General features: G+C 45.9%; 7 protein-coding genes across 7 annotated transcripts; 3 read left to right on the forward strand and 4 right to left on the reverse strand.

Moving 5' to 3' along the window:
* Window positions 1-50: 50 nt before the first annotated feature.
* Window positions 51-1,517, reverse strand: TRUGW13939_04715 (uncharacterized protein; the record flags this gene model as incomplete). Its single annotated transcript, XM_035487882.1, has 2 exons — window positions 51-996; window positions 1,045-1,517. The coding sequence occupies 2 exons, from the start codon at window positions 1,515-1,517 to the stop codon at window positions 51-53; spliced, it is 1,419 nt and encodes a 472-aa protein (XP_035343775.1).
* Window positions 1,518-3,414: 1,897 nt separating this feature from the next.
* On the reverse strand, window positions 3,415-6,157 carry TRUGW13939_04716 (uncharacterized protein; the record flags this gene model as incomplete). Its single annotated transcript, XM_035487883.1, has 7 exons — window positions 3,415-3,543; window positions 3,596-3,877; window positions 3,929-4,549; window positions 4,602-4,664; window positions 4,714-4,936; window positions 5,026-5,162; window positions 5,768-6,157. 7 exons carry the CDS (start codon window positions 6,155-6,157, stop codon window positions 3,415-3,417), a joined length of 1,845 nt encoding a protein of 614 aa, XP_035343776.1.
* A 711-nt stretch (window positions 6,158-6,868) lies between these two features.
* TRUGW13939_04717 (uncharacterized protein) lies at window positions 6,869-10,379 on the forward strand (the record flags this gene model as incomplete). The annotated part of the gene is made up of 9 exons (XM_035487884.1): window positions 6,869-7,268; window positions 7,338-7,376; window positions 7,433-7,489; window positions 7,545-7,912; window positions 8,130-8,324; window positions 8,576-9,546; window positions 9,609-9,702; window positions 9,770-10,102; window positions 10,161-10,379. 9 exons carry the CDS (start codon window positions 6,869-6,871, stop codon window positions 10,377-10,379), a joined length of 2,676 nt encoding a protein of 891 aa, XP_035343777.1.
* Window positions 10,380-11,215: 836 nt separating this feature from the next.
* TRUGW13939_04718 (uncharacterized protein) lies at window positions 11,216-12,355 on the reverse strand (the record flags this gene model as incomplete). Its single annotated transcript, XM_035487885.1, has 3 exons — window positions 11,216-11,641; window positions 11,708-12,163; window positions 12,218-12,355. The coding sequence occupies 3 exons, from the start codon at window positions 12,353-12,355 to the stop codon at window positions 11,216-11,218; spliced, it is 1,020 nt and encodes a 339-aa protein (XP_035343778.1).
* Window positions 12,356-13,015: 660 nt separating this feature from the next.
* TRUGW13939_04719 (uncharacterized protein) lies at window positions 13,016-14,384 on the reverse strand (the record flags this gene model as incomplete). The annotated part of the gene is made up of 2 exons (XM_035487886.1): window positions 13,016-13,628; window positions 13,678-14,384. 2 exons carry the CDS (start codon window positions 14,382-14,384, stop codon window positions 13,016-13,018), a joined length of 1,320 nt encoding a protein of 439 aa, XP_035343779.1.
* A 500-nt stretch (window positions 14,385-14,884) lies between these two features.
* On the forward strand, window positions 14,885-16,001 carry TRUGW13939_04720 (uncharacterized protein; the record flags this gene model as incomplete). Its single annotated transcript, XM_035487887.1, has 2 exons — window positions 14,885-15,052; window positions 15,102-16,001. 2 exons carry the CDS (start codon window positions 14,885-14,887, stop codon window positions 15,999-16,001), a joined length of 1,068 nt encoding a protein of 355 aa, XP_035343780.1.
* A 749-nt stretch (window positions 16,002-16,750) lies between these two features.
* TRUGW13939_04721 (uncharacterized protein) lies at window positions 16,751-19,014 on the forward strand (the record flags this gene model as incomplete). Its single annotated transcript, XM_035487888.1, has 2 exons — window positions 16,751-17,264; window positions 17,330-19,014. The coding sequence occupies 2 exons, from the start codon at window positions 16,751-16,753 to the stop codon at window positions 19,012-19,014; spliced, it is 2,199 nt and encodes a 732-aa protein (XP_035343781.1).
* Window positions 19,015-19,708: the final 694 nt, after the last annotated feature.

Genomic DNA, 19,708 nt, shown 5'->3' on the forward strand with positions numbered 1-19,708 from the left:
CTTGTAGATTTTAGCAATGTGCTGCGGTGCCCATGTTTCGTACAATCCTTTTACAATAACCAGACCCGATTGAGATTCCTTTTGCCATTGATGGCATCGCAGCTTATTGCACGCGGCGTGGACAGGGAGCGGTGAACTATCAGCTGTCGATGCACACGTACATCGCCACTGTTGTCTAAGAGGGGATAATATCCCCAGATCTTGACTTCGTGCGTATCAAAGGATAGCGAGAATCCAGATATGCGTCCATTGATTGCCGCCGTATTATTCGCTCTCCGGTGGAGATCAACAAGATTCTTGACTGCCAGGCCCATTCGAAATGCGCCCTGAGAATCCGCAATGTAAATGTCAATTTGATTGTATTCAAATGTCAAGAATGGGAAAAGCATGCGCTTAGTCCCATAGTAAGAAGTATTTGCGCCGTCGGTTGCAAGGATGGCGTCCAATTCAACCGGTGTAAAAGCATCACACCGCATTCCAACGGATCGTATAGGCTGGGCCAATGTCGAAATAAGCGAGTTAATCCATCGTTTCTTGCTGTCGAGTAGAACTAGGTGGCAAAACTTTGAGTTTTCCTGTGCTAGTTGTCTTCTAGTCGGTGCAATGGCGCCTAGTATACGCTTCATGGCATCCTTTGCAGTTCGACATTGAAGGCCATGAATGTACTCGGACCAATCGAGATATGCATCGACAGGAATGTATCTTGAACAGGCTGGTAAATCTTGTCGTTCGATTTGTCGTTCGATGTCTTCCAGGAAAGATCTCCAGTAAGGAAAGCTACGTTCTCCCAACTGTTTTGAACCGAGAATGATACCATTTCGCTCCAAAACCCTCAGTAGGTACTGGTTATACTTCCAAGCAGATCCAAGGAGATTACTTGAAGTTCCAGGAATGCTCTGGCTTGGTTGAGGCGTCTCATAAAACAGACGCTCTTGTAATGGGTTCTCAACTTGCTCGCCGCTGTTTTCTTCATTCTCTTCAATACGCGCGAGTTTGCTAGGCCGAGCTTTGAAAAAGGTTAGCGACATTTATGAGAACACACACCTTAAAAAAGAAAACTTGCCATCGTCTAAATTTCCATTCGAAGCAGCCCTCCTCCTTGTTGCGGGGAGCGACGAACCGGCGTCATTGTGTGTAAAGATGTTGTGATTGTCCTCCTCTACCGCCTGTAGCACCTCTGCAACGGATGTTACGTCTTCACTAGAATGAGGTCCGTCGTTTCTATCGTCAACGGGGTTCTGCGATGTCGGTTCGGCTTGTGTTTCTGGTTGTATGGCCGTGGGCGACGAACTGGTTCGGCCCTCTTCACCTACGACATGTGGTGGAATATTGTCAATTCGCATCGGGTCAGGTTCTTGGAAGCGGTCTTCTTGTTGATTAACACTATCTTCCGAAAGAGCAACGTTTCCTGCACGCGCACTTCCAAATGGGAATTGGACAGGTTGAGGAGGAGTCCGCGGGCGACCCAATACGTGAGCAATAGGCTGCCTTCTTGCGGACTTTCTCTTGGGAGGCATTTCGATCGTCGTGGTACTGTGTCGTAAGTGGCAATGTGACAGGAAGAATGGCCAATACTGGGATGATTTAGTAGTGGAAGAGGATAATACAGGAGGAGACTCCTAAACTGGTGCGGACTTTGTCACTTGAAAAGTTTCTGCAAACGCTTCTAGGGGCCTTCTGTTTCGGATTTTGAAATGAAGGCCCCAAAACAATGTCTAACAGGTATGTCTACTAAACAGTTTCATTCCTTGTGATCTGTCATTTTACTGTTGGTCAGTTCTTTCACACTTGGTAGGTAAAGTGCTTCTTTGAGGGTATTCTAAAGAATCACTAAAATAGAAAAACAAGAAAAATGATGGATTCGGGAAATGTCTTGGTAGATTCAAGACTTCAATGCGAAAACCCTTGGACAACTTCCACCCACAATTCTTCGTTGCGGATGTAATGGCTCCCTCCAGCGCATCGATACCCCCTGTCCTGTTTTGCACTTCTGTATCCCTGTGAGCAGATTTTTAGTCACTGCAACAATCCCTGAATGGACATTTCGTAATTTTGGCACTTTTCCAGATCTAATCTTTTGCAGGCAAGCTCCCAGACCACCTCATCATCTTTTCGATTTGTGTCATCATTCCGGAGTCCAATATTTTCAGTAACAGGTGGCATCCCTTTCTTGCTCGTTGAGCTTTTGAAGTAACATTTTTTGATCTTCTTCTGCTGCTTTGTCGACCTGTAGCTGGGCCCAGGTTTCATCGGATACATCGACGTCGCGGCTATCATGATTGCCTCTATCGGGAAGTTTAGAAACCGGTTGTCGCGTAACAGAGTCAGATGGTAACTATCTGCTGCTCGTATTTTGGGAGGAATCGTTTGCCTCTCGTGAATTACTCCCTAGGTAAGAAGGCACTAGCGATGAAACGGATCCGGTGGCACCTGCGAGTAGTTGGTGACAATCTAGAGCGGCCTGATCAAAATCAGGATCAAAGTCTACTGGCTCCAATATGTCAATGTTTCTTGTTTTTCGTGCATTGAGGCGTTTTTGATGTCTCAGTGTAGCCTGCTTCAAGGTACCCTCCACGCTCCTGGCATTTCTGAAATCGGGGCGTTTTCTCCCCCGATAGAGACACTGAAGAGCCACATCCTGCCAAAAGGAGAATTGGTGTTTGATATTAGTCTATGTGACATCCTCACTTCAAATTATGCAAGTTAGGATCCCTGCATTACGGGGTGTTCCGATATCGCATTGTACACATGGCTGAACGGCGCGATTATTGTTCCTGGTACATATGAAGTATTCCCTCAGCTAACTTTCGAAATGCAGAATGATGAAAAAAAATTTAATATTATGCTTGACTTTAGGACAGCCTGCAGTGTGGAACCCTCCAGCACGCAGTAGACAGCTAAAGCAGGATACGGGTGACTATTTACGTGATCCCAATGCGGCCAAGTACCCAAAATACCCAACGGAGCCAGCTGTCAGAGCTATTTTTCTACTAAATCCGCAGTTCAATGGACAGGAAATCGACATGGTGTCATGCTCCAGTATTTTCGGGAATATCTCACTCTTTGTCCGCGGTGTGAACAAGACATTCCGATTTATTGTAGACAGAGTAGGGAACACGGTGTTTCTTCGCAGGGAGAATTCCCCAACTCAATTAATCCCAGATGTGTGAGGCTACGGGCATAATTTCTTAAACGAATACATTTTGTGGGACAACGCAGTATGTGGCTCAGAGTCCCATCAACGAATTATCCGTTACGAATTGGGGGGTCTCCGTGTGTTGATACGTTATGAATCAGACGTATATATCAAACAGCAGAACGAACAAGTCTTGAATGAAAAGGAGAGGCCTGATGTAAAGTAAAATATCAAAATTCCTCAGCATTAGATTTTCTCAGTTACCTCGACTTGCTCAATTACTTCAACATGTTCTCAAAGCTTGCACTTTCATAAGACATAGTCTGCTCCGGTGTCCTCGCTGCGCAGATAATATAATTACCTAAAATACGTGAACGAAACCCAGCTTCACAATACACAAAGTAGAACTAGAGAAATTTCAGTATCATCCGCATACTTTATCTGGCAGAGTCAACTTACAATCCACATTCGTCGAAACGCTTCAATGTCCTCTTCGGATGCATTATCATGTGTTGCCACATAATCTTCTCTGATATTTTTCCAGTTATGCTCGAATTTCTCTTTCCAAGCTAGTAATGTCTTTCCGTAATGCGGCCCGATGTCTTTTGTATACGTGATTTCGAGAGCTCCCTTAGATCCCTCATGGAGGGATTGCGTTAGCAGGTTGATAGAAGGGAGATATCCGCCGGGGAAGATGTAGCGGTCGATGAATGTATCCACTGGAGATTTGTTGTTATACATCTGTTTGAATTGTTAGAAATTCTGGGTTATTTTGAGGGAAACAAAATAGACCTTCTCCGTCATGGTAATCCCGTCGATAACCATTAGTCCCGTCTTTGGATGCAGTAGGCGTGATATCGTTCCAAAATATTCATTGAAATACTTCTTTCCAACGTGTTCGAACATCCCAATCGAGATAATTCGATCGTACCCTTTTTCCGGCATGGGAGCTCTCCTGTAATCACACAACAGAACGGAAACTCGATCCTGCAACCCGGCCTCCTTAATTCTCTGATCTGCCAGCTGCTTCTGCTCTTTCGCAAGTGTGAGTCCAGTCACCTTACAGCCGTATTTTTGGGCAGCACTGATTATGACATCGCCCCATCCACAGCCGATCTCGAGTAAATGGTGCCCTGGAGAGAGGTCTAATCTTCTCAGCAGAGTATCAACCTTTCGCTCCTGGGCGGATTGCAGAGTTTCACTTGGATCGGCAGACCAGTGTGCACAGCTGTAATTCATATCTGGAGATAGGAAGCTGGCAAATAATTTGTTGGAGGTATCGTAGTGTGCCGAGGCATTCAATCGGGCCTGTTCCACACTGTTTGTAGGCTTGATAAAAAGCCGAAGCGTTTTTTGAGCGAATACTAAAAACGGGTTTCCAAACCCTAATTGATCTTTATTTAATAGGTAAATCTAAATTCTTGTCAGTTGCGCTTCTCGATATAGTTTCACATTGAAGCCTCACATCAAACACGGGGCCGAGGTCATCGCAGTCGATGTCCTGCAACATGTAGGCTTCGGAAAATCCCTACATCAATCGTCAGAAAGATACATATAGACAGGGCTTTGAAACAGACCAGGTCAAAGGCAATCAAAATGCGAGTCCAGAAACGAGGATTATTCACGAAGATAACAGCCTCAGGCCCAGTGGCAGCATCGGTACTACCGCTCGTAATCTTCTCATTATTATTATACCGCAGAATGAAAACCAAGCGCCCGATATTGATTGAGCGCAGTGTCTTAATGACAAAGTTTTGTGCATACGACTGCGCAAAGCTGGAGGGAGCAATGACTGCCATTCTGCGTAATCACCTTTAACGCTTATAGTCGGGGTAACAGGTGTTTTCTTTTTTTTTTTTTTTCGTTATCCCACACGGCATTAGATTTACCTATTTATCCTTTGTCGGGCCAGAAAGTAAGATTCCTGTTGTCTGCCCGAGAGGCGCCGCTGAGAAACTGGGTTGATCTGCATTAGCATCGCGAGGCGCTTCCCCGCGACACCCCGATAGGTCTTTTCGCTGCATATCTACACAGGCTGTACATTACGTATCAAATGCTAATAATTTGGTAAATCCACTCACCGTGCAATCATCGCAGTTCGCCTTGTTGCACAATGCCCCATCTTATCGGGTCTAGACCGTTCCCCGCATGCAGCCAGAGTAGTACGCTCAAGTACGAAAGCGTATGATTGGGTTTATCCCTAGGGTCACAGCATGACCAATATTGAGACATCCTGAATCCCTAAACCGTTTACATCTATCTAATATTGCTTATCGGTAATCCCTTGGGATGTTGAGGCTATCACGTTGTAATATCGGGTCATTGGTTGGTCTAGGACCTAACTTAAAATTTAAAATTAGAAAGATCGGATTGACAGTTCAGGCTATTTCAAAATCATTGCTTCTTGCTATGAAGATAATCAGCAACCTCCCGTGTAAAAATACCATTTGCGACAAGTTGGTCAGCCGACTCGACAATCCAGGTCTGACAGTTTCTTTGTATAATTTTCTTCCGAACCCTGCTAGCAGTTGCGTCCTTAATCATATTAAATTAACTTATTGACCCTTAGAGTAAAGATATAATCTCGAATACGTTGCATAAACGAGATCTTGTGAGCAATTCCAAACTTACCGTATCTTCAACTGAATTCAACGTCTTTCCAGGAGCCTTAACTTGGAAAAGACTCTTTTCAATTCCGCCTACAGGCGAGTAGTCCATAATCGGGATTCCATTGTTCAGCATCGCTCCTTCGTCAACGTACTTCTGGTCTATCCACTGCAGCGGCGTCTTTGTTGTCGGCTCGTTGCCAGGAGCGCTGAGGTCATGAGAACGCTTTATTTCCAGTTGGAACCCATTTCGAACATCGCCAGTCGCATGAATAACAAACCCTATATCTATGTCTATGCCTTGAGCAATCCAGTACGCCCAGTGGTCCATAAATGGTGAACCATTGAATGTGATTAAATGCACTAGAAGGGCACCCTGTGGGCGCGCCACAGCGATAAGAGGCAAACTCATCATTTTTAAAGAAATAGCTAGGTTTCTAAGAACTGGTAAGCTAATGTGAAATCTTTTATATAATGGAAGCCTACCTGCGTTCGTAGTTGACCGTGAGAAGTTGAAATCTCGCAGCCTAACGATAGCAACTAGAGAGGCGCTAGATTTTGTGAGTCAGCTGGAAAATGTGATCTATGGTTTTCCAAAAAACGCAGTACCATTTCACTATATTTTAACCTTTATTCATCTTCTAGAAACTTCAAACGTTATGGGCTATTATTATAAATGTTAAGCAGCCAAAAAAAAAAGTTCCCTCTATTATGTAGACCAATTGATAGCAGCGCTCAATAATCATCCGATATAGTCAAAATATGTCTTCATTCAATTTATTTTGTTCACTGTTTCAGTCAATTAATAAGCAATAAAGAGTTTCATGACTCTTATTTTATTTTTCCCAAAAATATAACCAATTTGAGTCCTAAATCATGAATGTCTCCGTTCGGAGACATTCTAGTTTCTTACATCTCTACATGCGGCGTGCGCCAATCAGGACACGTGATGGCCCCCACAGAGCATGCTGCAACGAAGTATATAAGAGTTCGCATTCCTCAAAGCAGTCTATCTACATTCTTTTTCTTCTTAATGATTTTCAATAATCTATTTGGAACCGCTCGAACTTGGACTATATCTACCACATCTCTACGTCGACACAAAGCAGTGCAACCACTAGCAAAAATGGCTTCAGGAGAATCCCGTGCAAATGATATTTTCAACAACCCGAATATCAAATCCATCTATCGCGCGGCTTCTCGGGTGACTGGACCGTACGCTAAAGCTCTGGTCCAGCAATCTGGAATTGTCAAAGCGTTGTCTGCAGGCAATCGTCAGCTAAGTGTCTTGGACCAGGCTTGTGGAACAGGCGTTGTGGCAGAGGCCTTGCACGGCGAATTTGCAGCAGCCGGCACCACGGAGAGCAACTGGAATCTAAAATGCACGGACTCAGGACAGGCAATGCTTGATGCCATGGACGATCTCGTCAAAGAAAAGGGATGGCAGAATGTCGAAACTGCCAAGTCTGATATCCTGAACAATGGGCTGGAAAGTGACGTATATGACTATGCCTTCCAGTCTTTCGGTGAGCCATCTTGTACATTGTGAGTAATATTGCTAAGCGAAGGTACTAATTTGAATTTCGATTAAACAGTTTTTATGGCATTACCAGATTCTAGTGCTGCTCTAGATGGTGAGGATTAATAAGCGGAAACTTGCTACGTCGAGCTGGTCACTAACAGCTTCTAGAAACCATACGTATAGTGAAACCTGGTGGAACAATTGCGATTAATACGTGGAGAAAAAGTATTTGTCCTGCATATCCAATTATTGTCAAATAAACTAATTTGGACGACGCCAGTGGGATGGATGGAGGACGTCAACCTCACTACCGCAACGCAGTTCCCAGATCTCCCTCAAGTCACCTATAATCAGTTTGGCCGTCTGATGGGCGACGGTCAATGGGACAATCCGACCTGGATTGAGAACAAACTGCGTGAGAAAAAATTGGACAACATTCAAGTGAATCCAGTCGAAATAACCGCAGCCATGGGGACTCCCGAAGAGGTCGCTGAATCGAGCGTGTTTCCAATGAAGTTCATTATGGGCAAGCTTTGGAACGACGAGCAACGAGAAAAATACTCAACTCGGTTTTTCCCTGCGTACGTGGACCAGATGATTAACAAGTATGGCAAGGATGGAATTGTGTCCGCGGACTGGGAGGCAATTGTCATTACTGCGCAGAAACCATTATGATTTTATCATGGCGTATATTAATTGCAAGTACATAATCTAGTTAATTAAAAAATATCTGACTGACTTAATACGTAATTATTTCGCGTAGAAAACACCAAAATTTCCAAATGCCTGGGTCACGGTTGCCTAACACCCGCTACATAAATTCCCCAGCAAATTGCCTGCAGTTTCAACATTTGAAGTACTAAAGATACACTCATATTCAAAACTTGAAATGACACGAGACAAAGCAGTGATGGCCGTGAGTAACGGCGAAGATGCGCCAAAAGGAAACCGCAAAAACCCCTCAAATGGTCTCGAATCCAACGGCATCCGACGACGTCTAAATCAAATCGACAAAGTCCGCGCGAGAGGCATCGGTGAGCACATTGCACTACCTCAACTGGTTGTCTGTGGCGATCAGTCTGCCGGAAAAAGCTCGGTACTTGAAGGAATAACACGTATTCCATTCCCTCGAAACGATGGTCTTTGTACGAAATTTGCTACGGAAATTATCCTTCGTCACTCACAGGACGAATACATTTCTATTCACGCGTCATTTCTATTCACGCGTCCATTATCCCGCACAGTTCCCGGGTAGAGGAAGAATCCTTGCATCTTAAGGAATATCACCGTGAGCTTTGTGGTTATGAACAGCTGCCGGAAGTGATCCAGGAGGTTTCCAAGTTGATGGGCGTCGAAGGTCCATCGTTTGCAGCAGATGTGTTACGGATAGAAGTAAATGGGCCCACGGACCTCCATTTGACAGTCGTTGACTTACCAGGTCTCATATCTGGATCCGATGATAATCAAATAGTGGAGTCGCTCGTCGACGCCTACCTCGAAAGCACACGCACGATCATCCTCACTGTGGTCCCCGCCTCAAGCGACATTGAGACTCAGCCAATCATGAGGAAAGCTCGCTATTTTGACACAGAAGGAGAGAGGACAGTGGGAATAATCACCAAGCCTGATTTAATCAACAAGGGAACCGAGGGGAGAGTAGCCTTACTTGCTAGAAATCAGGGCGCGACACAGTTGAAGCTCGGTTTTTTCCTTTTGAAGAATCCGACTCCTCAGGAGCTTGCTGAAGGTATAACCCCAGAGACAAGACAGCAGAAAGAGGTCCAATATTTCAAGGAACGTATCTGGCGCGATCATGGGTTGAACTTTGATCGTGTGGGAATAAACTCCCTACGAGGTTTCCTTCAGTCGCTGCTTGAACGACATATAGAAAAGGCACTTCCAAGTGTCCGCTCGGAAATATCTATCCTCTTGGATAGAACTCAGAGGCGCCTGGATGAACTTGGAGACGAGAGGCCTGAGATCTCAGACCAGAGACTGTTTCTCTCTAATCTCGGTATGAATTTCAGACTGCTTGTCCAATCAGCCGTCGACGGAACATACCAGACAAGTGCCGTAGCCGGGGACTTTTTCAGACACGACGGAGAGCACATCCATAATCGGTTAAGGGCAGAGATCCATATTGTCAACGAAAGATTTTCGAATTTCATGAGGGAAAACGCAATTAAGTACACTACAGAGTGGTGGGGTAAACTAGACAAACCACAATCAAACGATTATGATACATCTCATCCGCGATACATGACAGAAGAAGCATATATGGAGTGGATAATGAATGTGAGACACATAGAGGACACTGTACGAAAAGTGCTAAATTTTGAAATAGATTTACCAAAGTACTAGAGGGCAAGAACTCCCTGGGTGCTACAACCATACGCTTCTTGCTGGGCTCTTTCATGAACAGTCAAGTCGGTGGAAAGGTATTGCTCAGAGCCATGTCCAAATCACGCAAAAATTGGTTTCCCAGTTTTTAGAACTGTCTTAAAGACATTGATCATGGAACCTCGCGTGCAGGATGAAGTGAAACAGATCATTCTTTCAATACTAAAGAATAACATTGCTGCAGCAATGGAGGAGCTGCGAAAAATATGCGAGGACGAAAAATTCCAACCTCTTACATATAATCACTACTTTACCGACAACATACAAAAAGATCGTCTACAAGACGTTCGAGAATACATTGAAAAAGCACGTCTTGATGATAACCCCTGTCAAGATCAGTCAAATCTCAAACAGAAGCTCACAGGTCACGTGGCTGAAGTTGATATGCGAAAACAAGCTTGTAAAGAAGCCCAGTCTGCATTGAATGCTTACTACAACGTCGATGGCCCATCTTTACCCAAAAAGATAATTATCTAACAACGATATTCCACTATAGGTTGCTAGGAAAACATTTGTTGATAATGTCTGTCGCCAGGTCATTGAACGCCATATCGTCAGGAGACTTCCCTCGATCTTCGATCCAACCGTCGTTCTCAAGATGTCAGACGAAGAAGTCCAGCGAATCGCCGCCGAGCCGACTGACAAGCTAGAGAGACGAAAGGAGTTAACTGCCCTTGTTGATGCTCTGCAGCAGAGTTTGATTGACCTCCGATAAGCCATTGGCATATGAAACGATGGTTAGCTGTGATGAGGACTTCCCAAGGTGTCCGATGATAGTTTTTGCCAGTCGCACTCTTTAGCTGGTATTACAAAACCTTGCCTACAAGGTATATTTCTAGCTTCCATTTCGATAGATCCCTAAGTACGTCTTTTATTTTAACATGAATCAACCAACATTCTGAAAGCATGAGAATTGACCAATAAACCCATTTTCTGAAGGAGCCATTGCTATCTCCACCAGACAGTTCTTAAGAAATTCTTAGCAACACCCAACAGCTTCAACATGCCCAGATACACATTGCAGTCATTTTATTCTCTATTTAACGTTTTATCCCCTTGCCTTTGGATATTCGGACATGCGATGAAAAAGATCAAGCCAAGCCAAGCCATGCCGACAACCCCATCCCAATCTTCTTTCTCCTCCACGGAAGGGGTTGGTTTATGGGCAACGCACAAATGTATGACAAACACGGGCATATTTTCACTAGAAAACACGGATTCTACGTTCTAAGCGTTCAGTACCATTTGGCACCGCATCAGTGTTTTCACACCGCGATAATTAGCACATATACCAAATTTGAGGCGGATATTCATCTAGTACTTGAAAATTAGGTGATTTAACAGTGTCTTAAAATTATATCATCATGTCTTTGTTTTTGGCACAGACGACAATGATAATACGAGTTACATTCTCCACCTTATACATGAAACAGACTTCATGTCTTTACTGGTATATACAAAAAAGGACCAGCCTGATTTTCATCCATCTAGAATGCATCATAAGTCGTTTAATGCAGGTTTCATGCGTTGAATGATTCCTTCGTAGCCTCTCTATGCTCCACTCACGCTCCGTTCGTGCCGGTAAGGCTCAAACCCATCCTGGCCACGAGATACGGCCTGCGGAGCAGCAGGAAACAGTGGTACCGATTGGCGACCATTGTACATTGGCGTAGGCTCAGCGCCATCCCTGCCCATGTACGGCGACCCAACTCGCTCGTAGGTATAAGGGGCCTTTTCAACAACGAGACCACCACGACGGCTACCGCGGGACTCGCCCGAGCAACAACACGAGCTCAATGCCCAGAACAAGCCACTGACAATCGAAAAGGCGGCAGCGAGCCAGACGACCGCAATCATACGAGCTCCCAGGCTGGAGTGCACCTGGTAGTCTTTGAGGGTGGTGTTGAAAAGGCCATCGAGAGCGGCGTAGAGAGCCGTTGCTGTAATTGCGGTAGCAAGGGTGAAGAAGGTAGAGACCTAAATTTAAAGGTTCATGTCAGCCACAAAAAATCAAAAACACTCCGAACATCCATAGGAACGTACACCTGAAACTAAAGTCGTGATACAACTGCCCAATCGACTAAACATGGCCCCGATGCCAACCAGCAGCTCCGCGGCAGTCGAGATAATGGCGACAACATATGCAATAAACAACCACTTGGCAGCTTTTTCATAGCCACTCAATCCCTTTTGCAGCGTTTCCGGGAACAGTGCGTCAATACCGGTCTCATTTAGTCCCCAGACCTCGGTAGGGTTGAACCAAAACATCGCCTTGCGAGACGAGCAGTGGTCCACGTCAAAGTCGCCCTTGCTGGTCTTGTTGCCCGTGCAGTAGCCCCAAAGGCCAACGTCGTAGAAATCGCGAATTTCGGCATCCTTGTCAGCCTTTTCGAGCGCTTCGCCAAGTTCCTTGGCCTTTGTGTCATTTCGAATGGCCGACTCGGCGAGATGGGTGAGCGCTGAGGAAGTAGTAGCATTGGTCAAATTGGACAGATCAACCTGTGATTTATTAGTTACTTTTCTCACTTTGTGAAAATTCAGGGAAATATTTACCCTCAGAAAGTATAGTTCATTTGTCATTGAGCTACTCGAGTCGGTCGAGCCGACGCCAACGGCTATCAGGCTCAAAAGAGCACCGATAGTCAAGAGATAAGGAAGTGCAATGCACACGACCCGACCAAGTTTCCCCATTATGTCTCTTTTCCAAGTATGGTTTATTCCAGTGAGTGCGATCGCTACTACGGACGGTCAAAAAGAGGCGGCAATGTCCGTAATATAAGAGGCGACAGCTGCATCCATAATAACCCCAGCTATAATGGAGACAATTTTATTAGTCCAGGCCACATGAACAAAAAATAATAATAGCAGGTCCCAAGGCTGAGCAAACAACAACACTACCGACTCCATACCTGGCGGTTGGTTAACCGGTGTGCGGCTGAGCTTTTTAGTGTCAAACGCCAACTTGGTCGGTGAATTTTGTAATTTTCATTTGCTCGCAACAATATCTCGTTGGCTAGAAAGGTAAGTGTGGATTGCCAAGGGAGCTATTTATAATCTTGTTTATTTCCGGGTGTATTTCTAAAGCTTATTATCGGGTGCCAACAGATCTTGTTCATCCGGGACCAGTATCCTCTTGAGAAAATGGCAGGCAATCACTGCCTAATATAGTATTATTAAAGACGCGTGGATCCACTACTAGTTAGGGCCCGTGTTTCATCAACAGTTTCGGTACGGACAGCGTATTGGTAAAAAACACTAATAATCCCATAGAGTCCAACGCCTGACAAATACTTGACTCGTTCAGCCAATAATCAAAAAATAAACACTAAAGTGCACATGTAAGTACTTAAATCAATTTAACCATTCTAAGGAACTGTTTCGTAGAATCTGAAGCCATTCAGTCAGGCGTACGTCGGACCGAAATCCTTCCTCTAAGACCTCGAATGGTTGGTGCCAGCCGCGAGAGCGCATTGCTTTAGCAGCATTGGTCAGCTTATTGACAAACCACGCTTGCGTGCTTGTGCTCTGTTTGGCAACTATTGCCCCAATGAGATGTTGGCAGGATGTAAAATCCATGTACGAGCAGCCTCTAATCGGTAGTTGAAGAAGGGTTTCTTTTAATTCATCAGCGAGAATGTTTAAACTAGGTGCATTCTTCCAGGGCCACGAAAGGCAGAGAATTATTTCAACTGTTTGTGCCGTGGCGTGGACGGCTTTATTGTCACTGATTCTGCGGAGATTTCGAGTCTTGTCAAGCAACTTTGCAAACGGTGCTTCGATTTCTTGGTCGACATACTCCGGATTCAAGTGTTTGTTAGATGTATCGATTAACTTGCGAAATGCGATGAGATGTTCAGATAATTCTGCTGCCTGGAGGATCAACGAGTTGCCGGCATCGTCGATTGCATTGATGATCTTCCTATGATATATGCGTGGGAAATTGAAGACATGATTAATAGAGTCTCTATTTTAACAGTCAGTCCTGCTCGTTCAACTTCCAGCGGCATACGTACAGGATAATAATGTCATGGAGCCACCATGGCAGACTCATGCCTTGAGAGTGTCTCTCTCTGATCATTTGTGCCAAGCCATCGATATGTACATTCCAGGCGAGATCGTCATTCGCTAAGCGCTCGGCAAAGGCCATAGTAGAAACTGCTGCAAGCATAGCCTCAGTTTGGGGTCTTTTAGAGCCAATTCTCTGAATCGTGAAATTTAGGGCTTTGGATTGATGCGTCCCTGCGCGCCGCTGCCACGACGGCCGGGGAGACCACAATCGTGTTCCAATAGCCATGGTCGCTTCGACTAGCGCAGACTCCGAGACGATAAGATTAACCCAGGCAGCCTCGCTTATATTTCTCGGACGATGTATGCAGGCAAGGAGAAGAAGTGCCTGGCGACGATGCGCCATGTCTGCGTAGTGGGAATCGTGGTGGGATTCTAGCCACGCATTGCTGCTTAAACTTGTGGTACATAGTTGACATTGGGAAGCAACATGCGAATCATCTTGTCTCTGTGGCCGCTTTTTTAATACGCCTTTGTAGAAAAAGGGATCAGTTATAGTGCTGTCCTTTTCTGGCTTTTCTACAGGGCGGGCCATCCGCTGGCGTCTTTTTGCAAAATTCGCCTTTGTAACATGGCCTCTCACTCGCTTTGCCGCTTGCTGAGAGAGACTCGGCGCATTAGTCGTGTTCAAGAAAGTAAGACTCGTGTTCTCCATGGTTTCACCCGGAAGAAAGCATGCATGGAGGATAGAAGAAGAGAAGCCGTTGTTCACGAACGAAAATCCGGCTTTACCCCAGGTGGGGCATTAGAGTTAAAGGCCAAGCCCTTTATTGGCTAACCCGAACATTATCTTGTGCGGAAACGGCTAGAGCCTTAATCTGATTTTCCTAAAAGGGTAATGCATGTTTTGCCTCTCAACAACGTAATGGATGTTGCGCTCATTAATCACAGAAATTTCTTACAAAGCGGAACATTAGTTGCTCGATAACTTGATTCTGATTTTCCTAATTCAGAAGAGTCGTTGCTGATGCGGAAGTTTTAAAAAATGGGGTGTTCCTGGGTCATTGAACATTGAATATATATAAAGTGCCGATACCCTCAACGTTGATTTTTGAGACTTCAAATTTACTATCAACGTTTAAACCTGAATTAAACATTAAATACACGCAAAATTCATTCTGTCTACGCTAAAAATCTCTCTTCTAACATTTGACAATGTCTAGACAATGGATTTTGGCTGGCCAAGAAGGCTTTGAGACTTCACTGGAATACCAGAACAATGTCAGCGTACCTTCGCAAAGCGAATTAGGCCCCAACGATGTCCTAGTCAGGTTGCATGCCGCAAGCCTCAACTATCGTGAGCTGATGATCGCCCAGCCAGGTGTACGTACCCATAGTCTGATGAAGGTGGCGCGCTGCTGATTTTCAACAGAGTATCAACGGACCTATAACACCACCGGTCGTCCCTGGATGTGACGGTGCCGGCGTCGTAGAGGCAGTGGGCTCAGCCGTTCAAGGGTTCCATCCTGGTGACCACGTAGTGACGCACGTGGGACCGCAGTTTGTCGCGGCCAACGGCGACGATGCTTTACCTGGCATTGCAGATGCCGTTGTTATGCTGGGACAAGGAGATGATGGGACCCTGCGATCCAAGGGTGTATTTTCTGACAAGGCCCTTGTGCATGCTCCCAAATCTCTGTCGTGGTTACCGGCAGCAACCTTGACATGTACCTGGACGTCTGCGTGGAACGCGCTGTTTGGCGTACAGGGCAAGGAACCAGGTCCCGGTAAGTGGGTTCTTATCCAAGGCACCGGTGGCGTGAGTATCGCGGCACTACAGCTTGCTGTAGCTACTGGTGCAACTGTCGTTGCTACAACTTCGACACAGGATCGTGCGCTTCGACTTAAGGAGTACGGCGCTGCCCACACGGTCAGTTACGTGGAACAGCCTCAAGACTGGGGCAAAATAGCTCGTGCCTTGACTCCAAACGCGCGCGGTTTTGACATTGTCGTCGATGTTGGAGGCAACCAGACACTGCCTCAGTCATTAACAGCAGTGCGAGTGGATGGTGTCGTTGTATTGGCTGGAGGAGTCGGCCCAGCCACCGATCCGGCACCTTTGTTTCTGGCTTTCATGCATACCTGTATAGTCCGCGGGATTTTGGCATCAAGCAGAAGCCAGTTCCGAGAACTAGTACGCTTTGTCGATGAAAAGAAGATAGTTCCGGCGGTGGACGACGTGGTGTTTGAGCTAGCAGAAGCTAAGGATGCATACAGACGGCTGCAGGAGAAGAAACATTTCGCTAAGGTGGTTATTAGGATTGATCACTAAGCGAGTACTATGGTTAGCTATTATTGGCGATTACCTGATCAATCGAATTGACTGATTACATCGTATGTAGAACCCCATGGCTAAAATTAGAAATTGAACTGCACAAATTTTAGTCTAAAAATACATATTTGACTGTCAGCTGGCGCATGATACACCATATTCGTAGGTCTGTATGTAGTCGAAACTGAATTCCAAAATTGCATGCTTTTTCCTAATGCGGTATTCGATTCTTAATGCTCATCCTCATCTCGTGGAGGCCCAACAAAAGCCAACTCCACAATGCTTGTGCAGCCTTGGCCAAATCCAACCAACAGGGGCTGAACAGCGACAGCTGCACGGAGTATTTTATTTGTGACATTTTAGTGCGGCTGCAACGTTGCGGGTCCGGGTGGATTAGTCCGTAGGGCTTTGCTCACGAAACACTTACTGTAATTGGAAATAATATTCGTAGTCCCTACCAGGTGGCTCTGCGTTAATTCTAGTCGTCGTTTAATTGTCGTTTTAACTAGTATTGTGACAGCTTCTGTTCTGGTCATTCACGACTATGGGGCTATGGAAATCTAAATTTGGCTTGCCCGGGGAAATTCACTCCTGTTCAGCCGTGAGTTATACTAATAATTTTGTAAATGAATATTGTTTAGTGACACTTAGCACGGCAAATGGAGTAGTAATACTTAAACCCTCGTCGCGCTCTTTCTTAAAGAGATGAATAGGACCAAGTCTTCCATTGATACGGGAAACATTCCACCATGCACTCTAATATTCAAACAATAGCGAGCGGCCTCGTTGCCATCCTGGCGACAGGTGCTCTCGGCAAAGAGCCTTGCGCTGAGATCACTGAGCTTTCCCAGCAGAATTCCGGTAGCGGATCTCCTACACTAGTCTCGCCCCAGCTTGCCGCCGAATGCTTGATGTCGATGCCATTCGAGTCCGACAAGGCTGTTGCCTTTATCGACGAATTTGCGAAATATCTTGAATTCCAATCAGACTTGGAACTCTTGGCCAAGCCACCCGCCTCGTACCTGTCGAGTCGGGTCAACCTTCGAGCTGGTATTCAAGGAATTAGAGGCGCTGCGACTGAGAGCTTCTACTCAAGTCAATACGAGTTTGACGCGGACATCTTAGACCTTCTCAACTTAGCAAATGATGGGCATCTGGGTGTTAAGCTATGCTCTTTGAAAGCTTTCACATTTGAGGCACCGCATTCGGTCCTCGCGTCCATTTCCACGGACGGAGTCACTTCTCCCCAACTCTATCTTCTACGTAGGTCACTATCATATTTGTTTTCTTAAAAAAAGAGTTTCATGAAACTAACTACATTCAAATAGAGGATGCCTTGCTCCTTGCTACTGGAGTCGAGAATGTCTCCCCGGTTGCGTACATTAACGGCGTCGGGGCCGTGGCAGCACTCGAATCGATGTCTTGGTCCCAGAACTTCCAAGATCCCGATGCCCGTTTTAACCAGATGGTCAGAAACCTTCCTGTTGACGGCTCAGGTGCCAATGTCAGCTCAATGTTCACACTCGACAACGTATGGCGGGCAGTTGACAGCTACAGCTTGACATTCGCCAACCGGACTACTGCTTCCTACGATGTGGTCGCGGTAGTCGCTGATGGGTTCAATTTTACTTCGGGTTCTAAGCTCTACGAAGGGCTGTGCGGCACAGCAGTAGCAGCAGCAGCAGCAGCAACCCAGGCACCGGAAAAACAGTCTCCATCTCCTACTACTACCCCATCCCCGTCCTCATCAGTAGTGGTCACCCCGAGCAGCACGTTCACACCACCACCAAAGTCGTACCCAGTCCCGGTCATGCGAGAAGAGCACAATCTTGTGGTCGGCTACTACCCAGAGGAGCCTGGTCTTGAGGACGTTGCCGTGCTAGGAGTTCCAACCTTTGAGACAGAGTCTGACACCATGGTCCGGTTTGCTGAGCTCGCCAACTACTTTGTCGGCAACGCAACCAAGGACGGCAAGACAAAGATCATCATTGATGTTCAGAATAATGGGGGCGGCTCTGTCGATTCTGGCTTTGCCTTGTTCAGCATTTTCTTCCCTAATGAGACCCTCTACTCAGCAACGCGCTTCCGTGCTCACGATGCTATGAACTTTATGGGCACCATTTTCAACGCTGGCAACAACTCCGACAATGCCACGATTGAGGCCAGCGGTCTGACTGCCAACAGCCAGATCAAGCCCGATCAGAAATCCAACTTCAAAGACTGGACAGAACTGTTTGGCCCGTACAAAGCCGGTGGCATTCCCTCATCTGCCATCGTGGCCGAGTTTAATTTTGCCGACGAAGCCAACCCGATCTACAACCCAATCAACACCGATGGTCTCGGCGGTGACTTGGACGCGACGACGCCTCCTTTTGCTCCGGAAAATATTATCGTTCTTACCGACGGCCGCTGCTCCTCCACCTGCACCATCTTCACTGACCACATGGTTTCCAAGGGTGCCAACACGGTGGCACTGGGTGGCCGACCCCGACCGGGCCCCATGCAGGCCATCGGTGGAATCAAAGGCTCCCAGGTTCTCGAACTGGATCAAATTTCTACGTACTCTTCTATTGCTTTCAACTACTTGAACCAGTCCATTGCTGCCGGCAAACCTATCCTGAGCGAGGCAGACATCACTCGCTTCGCCGAAGTGATGCCCATCCCTCTGGAAGACTTTCCTCTGCGATTTGCCGGTGGCTCGATCAACTACCGAAACACATACACAAAGGACAATGACCAAATTCCAACACAGTTTATCTACGAGGCAGCCACTTGCCATCTTTTCTATACCGTCGAGACTGTGGTTTCTCCTGCGGCTTCGTGGGCACTGGCAGCAAATGCCATCTGGGGATATGGATCATGTGTTGGAGGTGTTCAACTTGATACCAGTATTGGTACCCAGAGCTCGGACGATTCTACCGGCAGTGTTGACAGCGACAGCGACAGCGTCTCGTCTCCTGGAACACACAAGGCGCTCGGTCTGTTGCTGGCGCTTGGATCAGGATTGACCTAGGTGAACTCCTTGATCACTTTCTTATTGTAAATACAGTTTTTTCTTTCTCTATTTCCTTCTATGATTCCATCAGACGTTTATATTTTGTTCCAGCATTCATCATACATGTTATTAATGCATTAGTGATTAGAAAGTTTTCAATAAACTGGGAAAATGACATTATGATTTTGAATGTGCAAAACTTTGGTTCTCTTCTAAGCGCATAAAAGTAAAGATTGGAATTTATAAAATTAATTTCAAATGTGTTACATTGACCCGGAACGTGTCGCAATGCGCATGGCTTTCTCCTTGCTTTATTTATGCAGCTTCTGCAGGAAAAATCTGTAAGAGTCTAAGAGAGCGCCGATCACACACGCGGGGCCAACACAGCTAGCAAAACTCTAATGCTGAAGAAAATCATCAGTAGGGAAGATATTATTATTATTATTATTGAAGTGCAGTTTCAACCTTGTCTTACTGTTGTAGACCCCGGTGCATCATTCTCGGATATATCTAGGTCGCATCGGATGTCCCTGACTAATATTTACTAATATCTCATTCGTCTTTTCCGCTCCAAGTCTCCCATCCGCGCCTCTTCGCTGCGCTTATGGTCTAGAATCATAGTTAGTTTTTAGGGTAATTATTAATAATGTTCGAGGTGCTGCGACTAATACTCCTGGGTATTGCTTTCAGGGGATAGCTTTCGGAGGATTTT

Source organism: Talaromyces rugulosus, chromosome II (genome assembly GCF_013368755.1).
Source record: "Talaromyces rugulosus chromosome II, complete sequence".
Classification (NCBI taxonomy): domain Eukaryota; kingdom Fungi; phylum Ascomycota; class Eurotiomycetes; order Eurotiales; family Trichocomaceae; genus Talaromyces; species Talaromyces rugulosus.